Here is a 10,821-nt window from a genome sequence, read left to right as displayed (position 1 = left end):
GAGTACGGAGTAAGGTGTTTACAAACTTATATGTGACAGTTTGACCTGATTTGTAAACATTCACTTGAAGCTCAAGAAAAGTTAATAAAAAAAAAAGCAAAACAAAACAAAATCACTTGAAGGTTTAATTTTTGTTATACATATGTAGTTTGTGAATTTTAAATAATAAATCTTTAGTTTGTATTTTTGTGTTAGATGCTATGAATAAAGATGGAAACAGTTGACGGAAACAAAAAATAAAAACTTAATACTCACAATTGACAACATTAAGTATTTATATAAGAAAGTTAAGTTGTATGTCTGTGTTGAATAAAGTAAAAATTATACATGGGAAAACTGAAGATGGGGACAGAGGAGATCCTGAGAGTAAAATCTCTGTGAAATACTGAAGATTCCTGGGAGAACTTCAGGTTTAACAAAAGCTATGAGATTGAGGGTGCTGCAGCCTAAATCTCTTAAAGGATAAAGGGAACCAGGTAATATACGGTTTACAGGTGTAATGAATAGAAAATTGCACTGGAGGTCTACTAAGACAGGATGAGAAGGTGGAGTTGAAAGGCCCAGAGAAAGATAGATCTAGAAGGCCCAAAAGGGTGGACGGATATGCTGGGCTGGATGGTGATGGGAGGGACTCTGGGTCAGCCTCCTCTTGCTGTCCCCATCCCCACCCTCAGGAGCCCTTTGTGATGAGGCCACAGCTCTGTGATGCAGGCCAGGATTTATAAGCCAGAGTGTGCTCAAGCTGCTCAGTTGCCTAAGAGCAACAGTGCCTTTCAGATAATGGAGAATTACCTCTGTCCTCTGAAAAGCTTTAGTGCTACATGGTTGAGCTCCAGCTCCACTTCCTGGATCCTTGAAGCCATCGTGGGCTTCCTATGTGGAGTGGGGCTCTTCCTCCTGTTACTCCCCTACCTCCAGAGCAATCCACCTTTACCACCGCCTGAGAAAAATATAAACATCAAAAAGGTAAGGAATCCTCCACCCAGCCCCAATAGAGATTCTATTTTTTGTTGTTGTTAGTTTTTTTTTCCAATTTCCATTTTCGAAATTAACTAGAGAGACTCCTGAGATGGGAAACCTCAGGAAACTAGAATATCAGCCTTCTAGGGACAGGCCAGTAGGGCAGGGGCTAGAGCGGGCACCAGGATTTCTATCTAAATATCTCAGAGCATCTGTCTGCTGTGACAGAGGGCTCCAGGGCAAAATCCTAAACACAGGCCGAAGACTGGATTACTGAGAGTTTGGGATCCCTGCGGGAGGACACAGCCCTCAATGTTGGTTCATCAGTTGCCTTCCGGGGCAGATGTCTCTGGGCAAAGACCTCCCTTTGTGTCTGGGCCGATCTGCGAGCCGTGCTGAGCCCCTGAGAGCCTCTGATCAGGGGCCAGAGCTAAGCTCTGGCCTCCAAAAGGCTTATCTGACAGAGCACAGAGGCATGTGTAGGTCCGAGAGTCTGTGTCCTTCTTGAGCAGAGGAATGTGACTGAAGAAATCCAGGCTAGATCTCACATGGAAAATCCTTCACTGAGTTGTTCAAAGGAAAACAGAAAATGTTTTTATTCACTGTAAAAATAAATACAAGGGAAAACGCACAACTCAATGAACTCAATGTAAAAAGTCATTTTATTCATAAATACCGAATATCAGCATCTCGTCCAAACGAGCAGGGAGAGAATTGGGTCCCAGTCCCTCATTCTTTTCGTGTATCTTAGCCTCAAGTGGAGACCTTTAGGAGGAGCAGGAAGAACAAAAGGAATACGGAGAAAGGTAAGGTTCTGCCCACTCAACCGAGATCCCACCTTAACCCTAACCGCTCCTGTCCCTGAGGGGTGGTCCCAGGACTCGGAGGACGCCAGTTGCTGGAGTACGTCTCTCTCTCAGGAAACAGCCCTGAGAGGGAGGCTCCCAGGAAGGGAATCAGAATGTGGACACTTCTCAGGTTTCCCGCTGGGCCTTGGGGGACGGGCGGGACCGGGTGGAGGGGGATTAAAGCCACGGTGGCCCTCGCGGTGGTGTTGCCCAGTAGGGGGCGGTGTGGGATGTAATGAACTGAGAAATGGTGAATCTGAAGGCGGGACATCCAGGTCCAACTACCACGAGCTGTTTAACAAGGCTCAGGTTCCTCACTGAGATGTCACAGAGGATAACGGAGCTGGAAACACTTTGTAAATGACAAAGTACCTCACACAAGTGAGCCTTGCTATGAGCGTCTGCGATCCTGTGACCTTGGACTCTGAAGCTTGGGCTCCCACAGACTAACCGCCCAATGGTGTCCCCAGAGGGACATTCCATTCAGCTTCTTGTAAGGTTCCTAGGCCCTGACCTTCACCACCGTAACCCACTCTCCTGATTTCCAGCTTGCAGAAGGTGTATGAAAAAGCTGCAAGAGGCTAGGGGCCTGGTTGCGCTTCTGCAAACGTGAGTAACCCTTCCCCTTCTCTCATGTGTCCGTCTTCCTATTAAGGGCTCCTGAGTGACCCCAGGGCCGCAGAGCAGATAGGGCTGCCTTGGATGGCGCCTGTGCGTAGGCAATGTGAGAGAAGTCCTTGCGGACGGGAGCAGTGTGATGTCAGGGAGCATCGTGATGTCAGGGCGAGGTGACGTCAGAGCGTCAGGGCGTGGGGAGAGGTGGGTGACGTAACGGCGTGGGCGGGGCAGGTGACGTCCAGGCATGGGGAGGGGCGGGCGTGCGCGGCAGATTCCCGCCCCCATCCTGGGCCTGCAAAGTTCTCCAAGCCATTTGCCCCTGGCTAAAGCTTGGTCTTCTGTCTCCTGCAGCCTCCTGGGGAAGCGGCCCCACGAGGGCAGCTTTCATCAGCGGAAACGTGGAGAACCTTTTGGTCCGGTGCGCAACAGAGCGCTTGCTGAAGCCCGTCGTCGGCAGCGCGCAGAGCCCGCGGAAAGTGCTGCTTCCGTGGTGTCCCCCTGCGCTGCCAGGGCGCCTCCGACCCGGCCCCCTTGTCATCTGGCCTCCACCGCTTCAGCAAAACCTCCAGAAGATCTGTGCGACTTGAAGACCGAGGACTCTTCTGGCTGGATAACTGAAGACTGGACAACTGACGACTCTTCTGACAGGAAGACCGCCCCAGAGAGTTATTCAGGTAACTCGTATGTTTTGGCGTCTTCTGTCCCAGAAATCACAGGCCTTGGTTGCTCAAGTCGACCCATTTCGGCCCTCTCCTGGTGGTGGGCGGCTGCCAAGGCCTTTTGGATTCCCACCTGGAAACACTGCGAATCCCAGCAAGAGCATACTTCTGAACACCCATCAAAGCCCGCTTCCTGGGGAGGTCGCACAGACGGGAGCACAAAAGCTGAGAGTCCTTCTATCCCTAACCCTGATGTCCACAAGCTCTTGGAAATAGAAATCGCGAAGAGAGTGGAATTGAAGCTTTCGAAAGAAAAGGATGGATCGTTTAAAAAACGTGTGAGCCCAGACCATCACCTGAATTCTCTGGGGACTTTAAAATCACTCAGTCATGAGCAGACCACCACAGTCCCCCGGCCATACTGGAGCAAACCAGAGCAGCTGTCCAGTCCTCAGGAGCTCATATATCCCAAGGCCTTGGGGGACCATTTCCATCAGAAATGCAACCAGCTCTTCTGGGGCCTCCCCTCTCTGCACAGTGAATCCCTGCTGCCTACTGCCTGGGTCTCTGGGAGCTCTTCCCCACTACAGTCTCCCCCTGTTTTATTCAACAGAATTTCTAGTGCCTGCCCAGTTCAAGTATCCTCAGTGTGCTCCCAGCCCCAGCCCTTGCCCCACCCTGAGGACCAACCCCAGGCCCCACCTCTGGCCCCAGTCCTCACCCAGACCCCTGTCCTATCCTCTTTCCAAATCCCACCACCATCTTCTACAGACCAGGTTAGGGCCTATGAAGTATCTTGCCCTAGTTCCGAAACTGAAACACAATCTCTCACCTCGACTGAAATTCAACACCTAGAATCACCCTTGTCGCAGAAGCAACTGAAAAGTGGGAGGGCTTTACCCTCTGTGGCCAAAGGGTCTCAGAGAGCATTCAGTCCTTTCAGTCCCAACCTTCCCCAGGAGAGCGGGGCCTCTGAGGCCTACAAGTCAGACTTCATCATTCCTGGGGATGTTCTTAGCAGAACTGAGCTCCAGAAACAAATGGAAGAATACATTCAAGAGAGGCTCACCCATCACAAGCAGAGTCTGCCCAGCAGGATCCAAGTGTCTCTGGAACGGGCAAAACCTTGGGGAGAATTACCAAGGACAGGTCAGTCAAAGGACCAGCATGAACCCTCATGGCCTTCTGTGTTTATAGGTGAAAGCAGCAAGGATGTAAAGAAGGTGGGATCCAGCAACCAAAAAAGCTGCAATTTCCAATTAGGGAAGGAGTTGGGCAAGGATCTGGGGCAAGTCCCAAAATATGATATATCCCCGGGCTCGGAAGAATCCCCAGTGAAGGTTCTGCAGACAAACTCTGAGAAAGAGTTAAAAAGCGATTCGACGAGCTACACGAGGAATAACACGAAAAATTACAAACCACGGAAGCCAGCTAAGAAACAGCTGGAAAAGACCCTGGAAGTCCCTGTGGGCAGAGAGTTGGGGCAGATTATGGAGGGTCAGAGTCCCTTACGTGTAAGCCATTCCTGGCTTGCTGCCAACCATAGTTTGCCCAAGTCTGCTACTCAACAGGCGCACCACGAGAGCACCACCCAAGAGTTTTCATTCCTCACTCCGAGCACATGGAAGGCCCTGGAGGCACATATTAAAAGATTTGTGAGGCACAAGTGGGACCTATCTGTTCAGGTGGGTGAGCCGATGAATCTCAGTTTGAGTGAGACTCAGTCATCACCACCTTCCATGTATGGATTTCACTCCTCACCCCCTCCTGAGTCCTGGACCTGCTCAAGAGCTAAGACTGCCAGTATCCAGAGAGAAAACCCACAGGCATGCAGGGGAGAGAGGGCTACACCTAAAATGTCAGACCCCACCCGGGCGATTCCTCTCCCTTCCCCCTCACCTGTACGTGAGGAAGTCCAGGTGACTCTGAGACAAACCCCGCCTTCAAGGGCCAAAGAGACCAGGGAGGCACTAGTGGCCAAAGGGTCCTATGCACCACAGCTGCAAGATAGAGACATCTCGGAAACTAGTGTGCTGGCAAAATCCCAAAACATAAATGTGGATTTGAGGGGCTTAGAGGCTCCAGGGACTAGTAAAAGCCCCTCGCCTCCTAGAATGTCTGTTCAAGATCCAGTACTTAGTGAAGAGATCAAAAGGGAATTGGAGACAGCAAACCAGCCTCAAGGCTGTCCCGCTGGCATGCTCCTTCTGGACCATGCCACCAAAATGATTCTTCAACACTGTGCCACTGATGTGCTTCTTGTCTCGGATATCGTGGCTTCTCAGTCCTCTCACTACCATCTGAAGCGTGTGACCAGTAGGGATATGCCAGCATCAAAAGTGCTACATGAGTTTATGGCAGCCGGAGGGAGCAGCCTGGGGCAGCAGGATCCCAAGACCCCAAAACTTCAAGATCCATGGAGGAGTCAGAGCAAGATTTCTGCCCCCAGCGATGAGACAAAGGATGTCAGGAGGTGGAAAACAAAAGTGTGTGAAGAAGGGTTGGCAAGATCAAGGGCCTCCCCAGCGAGTGGGATGAGCCAGCCTGGCCAGGATAAGCGGTCGGTAGAGTCCCTTGGCATCACGTCCCCCCAGCTCTCAGCAGAGAAGGGACATGCCCCTCCAGAAGGCCACTTCAAAAAAAGGATGAGTAGCTTTATTCAAAGCATTTGCTCTAATAAGAAGGGCAAAGGGCGGGGTGATCCCCTGCAAAAAGGAAAGCCAGCTTCAGCCTCTGCCCAGAGCCACGGACCAGTCAAAAGCAGATCAGTTTTTATGGACAGGGGAGCCACAGAGGCTCAGACACTTATGACAGCTGTTGGCCTGATCTTAATAGAGAAATTCAGGCTTCAGCAAGAACTATATGCCTCAAAGTTAAATCAGCCAACAGAGGCAATCCAGGAAAGTCAGGACTCAGTTGGTGGGCATGCATCCTTCCACAGGGCTCCCTCTTTTCCAGAGCACAGGAGAGAAATGAATGATACGGGCTGCCATTACCAAGTCATCCTTGAGGGCCAGAGTTCTATTGGGAACAAAGGGACCCATGACAGACACACAAATCCCTACACGACGGTGAAATTCAAAATCGGTGATCGGCCATTGCCTTCCCAGGGGAATGTATCCCCAATCAGTCCTTGGCAGCATATGTCAAGGCTGTGCGGTGCCTCAGGCTGTCCTCATCATTCAACAACATTCTGCCATGAGACAGGTGTCTGTTACAGTCAACCCGAACAGGCTTCCCTAGTCTTTTCTTGTAAGAATATTCTCCCCAGGCAATAAAAACCCCTTTATTCTCATGTTAGCACATTCCCTATGTGCTAACCTCTCCCAGCCAATATAGTTATTATCCCCTAATACATGTGTTTTCACCCATAAAAGGGTTGTGGCTTCTGTCTGTGCTGTGCTGGGGTGAATGGGAGAGGTCTGAGTGTCTGCTTTGGCTTCTAGAAGGGACGAGGCATGGAGGGAGGTTGACAGTGCTGTTGCACACCCATCTCCACCCAGGTGCTTTAGTTGGCACCTTATGTTTTCATAATACTGTCATTACACACACACACATACAAAATGAATAAAAGCTTTCAGGGAGCTTGTCAAGATGAAAAAAACCCTATGAAGACGTTATGCAGCTGGAGAGGCATAATCGGGCGGGGACAGAATGGACACCGGATGTTTGGCGGCTGCCCTGGGAGCCTCTTCACTTCCCCCCTCTTAGATTACCCATAAAGAAATACCCTTCCCCTGCCTCTGTGTCTCTCATGCCCTAGAGCAGCAGCAAGGATGGGAATTTGCAGCTCTGTGACGTGGGTGGGGAGCCAGGGAGGCTGCTGAGGGCTGTGTTCAGCCCTCTCAGTGGTCCTGTTCCCGGGTTACCTACCAGTGATACAGGGCAAGTGTGTGTGCAGTTATCACTGACTGTTGGCTATGGACCTAGGGGTGGGTGTACCGAGGAAAGCTGGGAGGGAAAGAGCAACATGCAGTTTACACGTTTGAACAAGGAATCTGTACAAATCTTCAAGTACCACTCACTTTAGTGCAAACTGGATTCAAGCTTGTTGTTAGGTGCCATCAAGTTGCTTCTGACTCATATCAACCCCCTGTACCACAGAACGAAGCACTGCCAGGTCCTGCACCATCCTCATAATCTTTGTTATGCTTGAGCCCATTGTTGCAGCCACTGTGTCAGTCCACCTCCTCGAGGGTCTTCTTTTTCGCTAACCCTCTACCAAGCATGATATCCTCCAGGGACTTCCCTCCTGATAACATGTCCAAACGTACATGTTATCAGGAGGGCCATCAGCTCTTACTGCCTCTGATCAAATGAGGTGGCACAGTTCAGGAGTGGTCTCTGTTCTTCCTTTCCCCTGGCCCTGGACCATAAGCGAAAGCAAGAGAGCCCCCAAAAAAGCAGGGAGGAGAAGAGCAATTTCTCTAGAGAAAGTTTTTCATGCTTTGTGCCATACCTGGGGCTCTCAGTGAGTCCCAACTACAGGGGCATCATTCCCAAGGTGGAGATTTCCGCTCCAGGAGGTGCCACGATATAGATGATGATGGAGGGCCTCCTGGGGTTGCACAACACCAAGTCCTGTCCTCCACGTCTCAGTCAGGACACCAGAGCCCCAGAGCCCAGCTGCTGGTACCATCAAGTTCTCCCCACAGCCAGGTGCTGCCCCTGGGCCCTGATTCCGAAGCAGCCTCCAGAGTGGGTGCAACAGTGAGGGCAGAGCCTGCATCTGCAGGAGGGGCCGGGGGCCTCTGAGCAGAGAGCTGCCTGGGCCCTCAGGTGGTGAGAAGGTCAAGGGTGTGCCTGGCTGCCACTGAGGTGAGTTTTGGACCAACGGCTGCTGATTCCCACTGTTCTGCCGGAGAAGTGCACAGATGGGGTGACTGACGGCACAGCAAGAAGAGTGAAAGGAGCGACTCCCTTCCCTTTCTCCTGCCCCCTGGTCTTCCCATCAGGTGCAGTAAGGTCAGAAGTGAAGAGATCTACACAGAGACCTCACAGATCTCTGCAGAGAGACTCCATACAGAGACCTCACAATGACCCCCACAGAAACCTCAAAGACCTCACAGAGAGACCCCAATCAGAAAGCTCACTTGGAGACCTCTCACCATAGACCTCAGACAGAGACCTCCCACAGAGATTCTTCCTACAGAGACTTTTCACAGAGATTTCATGGAGTTCACACACCAAGACCTCCCAAAGAGACCTTACAGCCATTCTAAGGAGCCTGAGCAGGCACCCACTGACAGGTCCTTCTGAGTAGCTATGAAACTATTTATCCAACTGGCAGTGCAGGAGGACTATTAGCAGCTGTGCACACCAGAGGAAACATTTGTGTATTTTTGTATTTTATGCTTTTACTTCTGAGTAAAGGAATTAGATTCCACATATAAACCTGCACAAAACTTTCCTCTATAGGTTTTCATTAGCTTGTGCTCCGACCAACGGGTAAGAAAATCATACTCTTTAAAAATAAGTAAATCTTTCCCTGCTTCTAAATTCAAAAAACCAAACCCATTGCCATCGAGTTGATTCCGACTCATAGCAACCCTATAGGACAGAGTAGAACTGCCCCATAAGGTTTCCAAGGAGCGCCTGGCGGATTTGAACTGCCAGCCCTTTGGTTAGCAGCTGTAGCACTTAACCACTACGCCACCAGGGTTTCCGAGCTCCTAAGGAGGGGGAATGTCTCATTTGCCCAGTTTTTGTCATCATCCAGTTAAATGGCACCAGGGCCATATTTCTCATCTTGTTGAGAGCCACTTCTTGCACTCAAAGTGACTGAGTGACTTTCAGAGATGCACCCACGCTCACTCCCTGGGGAGCCGTAAAACTGGTACGTTATGTTGCACATCACAGCTTGTGTCACGTTCGTGGGGTTTGTTTTATTTTTAAATGAAACCAACTATATTGTCAAATATCTGAATATGTTTTACAAATTAGATTTCTAGCAATATCCATGTTTCTAGCAATATCCTTTTGGCAAATTTATAGTTACTGCTTAAAAATGAAACTAAAAGATTAAATTATGTTAATTGTTTTACTCCTTAAAATGTGATTATGGCCTCAAACGGTACTACACATTTCCAGAAATATGACAGAATCCTAATGCTCAGCTAACAATGCCAGAACTGCTAGACTGTTTAGAAGGATTTGTTTTTTTAAACTGATTCTAAGAAATGCACATTTTCCAAAACCTGGTCAAGTCCAGCTGTGTTTTAAATTTATTACAAGGCTACAAAAAGGACACATGGCTTAGAGTAGTTTTTGAAATCTTAAAAAGTATATATCATTTACTCTGTGCTTGAGATATACACTGCCCCAGCAAAATGACTGGGGAAAGGACATTTTGATATATAATTGAAGAAGGTGTACAATTAATCTGCATTCTATTAAAAAAAAAAAGCCTGTTGTCATCTAGGTGATTCTAACTCAGGGTAACCTCATGTTTGTCAGGGTAGGACTGAGCTCCATGGGATTTTCTTGGCTGGAATCTTTACAAAAGCACATCACCAGACCTGTCTTCAGTGGCATGGCTGGGTGGGTTCAAACAGAGAACTTTTAGGTTAGTAACCAAGAGCAAGCTGCTGGCACCACCCAGGAACCTATTCAATTACAATAATTAATAATCAAAGGTCTCACTTACTATATTACTCCTAACACTTTCTAAGTGTGTACTTAGTTAGGACTATTCCTAAGAAGCTTGTTTTCCTTTTCCTGGTAAAATCTATTTCAGTAACAGCTGTCAAATGGGTTTCACTGGAGAAGTCACTCAGATTACCCATGGGATGACAGTCTAATGGTTCCTTCTCTAAAAAGAGCAGAATGAACTAACAAGACTACTCTTTGGCTGTATATTTATTTTTAATTAAGAATCAAACATACCCAGTCATGATTTTACAAAATCATAGCTACAAATTTTTTGAGATTCGTTAGGTTTATTATGTTACTGAGCCAAAGAACTATGGAAAGCAGCCATGGATGTCCTGTGAAGTCCTATCGATAATATTTTAACCAGAATCACTCATTTTTTCCCTATGTACAATTCCATGCTTTTCACATCAGCATCATCCCATAATCATGGAAAAGGCACTTGCTTTTTACAAGTATAAGCCTATGTTAATAAATCATCTCTTTAAGATGAAACTAATATTTAGAAAGAGGTACTAAATAATGCAACATTCAGCAGAATAGATAATTTAGGAAATGCTAGCATTTTTCACAGGAAAACGTGGGCTGGTGGTTGACACAGCATTTTGGTCTAAGCATTTTTGTGCTTTAGCTGACCTTCTGGATGGAGTGCTTTAATATATTAATATTCTTTTCTTTTTCCTTCTTTAGATTGTAGGCCAGGATCTTCATTTTTACAGAAGTGGCGTATAAGCTAAGTCTGTGGTCATTCTTATCCCTTTTGGAATGGAGCATGGGACCAGCACAAATATTTTCTGGAAACATAGTTACCTTTTCTTAAACTTTTCCTAGTATAAAAAAAGAGGAAGACTTCAGGTAGGGAGCTGAGATATCTTTGCTCCACTAATAAGTACATATTTTATAGGTATGAGAGCAGGGAGGGCTCCAAAGAGGCGGTCTGATGGAAGAATTTGAAGATGGCAGATACAGAAGGACAGGCAGGCCTAGGGTCTGTTTGCCATGGCCAGGACTCTGTTTATAAGGTTTCTCAATAATTGAAGTAGGAAAAAGAGCTTGGCCAAAAGAGCACTGGGTGCTGCTTTCTA

General features: G+C 48.1%; 1 protein-coding gene across 1 annotated transcript; it reads left to right on the top strand.

The window, feature by feature from the left end:
* The first annotated feature begins 780 nt into the window (after positions 1-780).
* LOC126082510 (spermatogenesis-associated protein 31E1-like) lies at positions 781-7,840 on the top strand. Its single transcript, XM_049895012.1, has 6 exons — positions 781-966; positions 1,712-1,766; positions 2,357-2,417; positions 2,778-6,201; positions 6,849-6,970; positions 7,558-7,840. The coding sequence occupies exons 1-6, from the start codon at positions 781-783 to the stop codon at positions 7,838-7,840; spliced, it is 4,131 nt and encodes a 1,376-aa protein (XP_049750969.1).
* Positions 7,841-10,821: the final 2,981 nt, after the last annotated feature.

This window comes from Elephas maximus, chromosome 9, assembly GCF_024166365.1.
Source record: "Elephas maximus indicus isolate mEleMax1 chromosome 9, mEleMax1 primary haplotype, whole genome shotgun sequence".
NCBI classification, from domain to species: domain Eukaryota; kingdom Metazoa; phylum Chordata; class Mammalia; order Proboscidea; family Elephantidae; genus Elephas; species Elephas maximus.
Note: the sequence above shows the minus strand (reverse complement) of the source record. Positions and strands in the feature narration are given on the sequence as shown.

Coding starts and splice junctions, on each gene's coding strand:
- LOC126082510 (XM_049895012.1), top strand. CDS start 781: ATGGAGAATTACCTCTGTCCTCTGAAAAGCTTTAGTGCTACATGGTTG. Junction 967..1,711: donor AAAATATAAACATCAAAAAG/GTAAGGAATCCT, acceptor CGTGTATCTTAG/CCTCAAGTGGAGACCTTTAG. Junction 2,418..2,777: donor CTGGTTGCGCTTCTGCAAAC/GTGAGTAACCCT, acceptor TGTCTCCTGCAG/CCTCCTGGGGAAGCGGCCCC.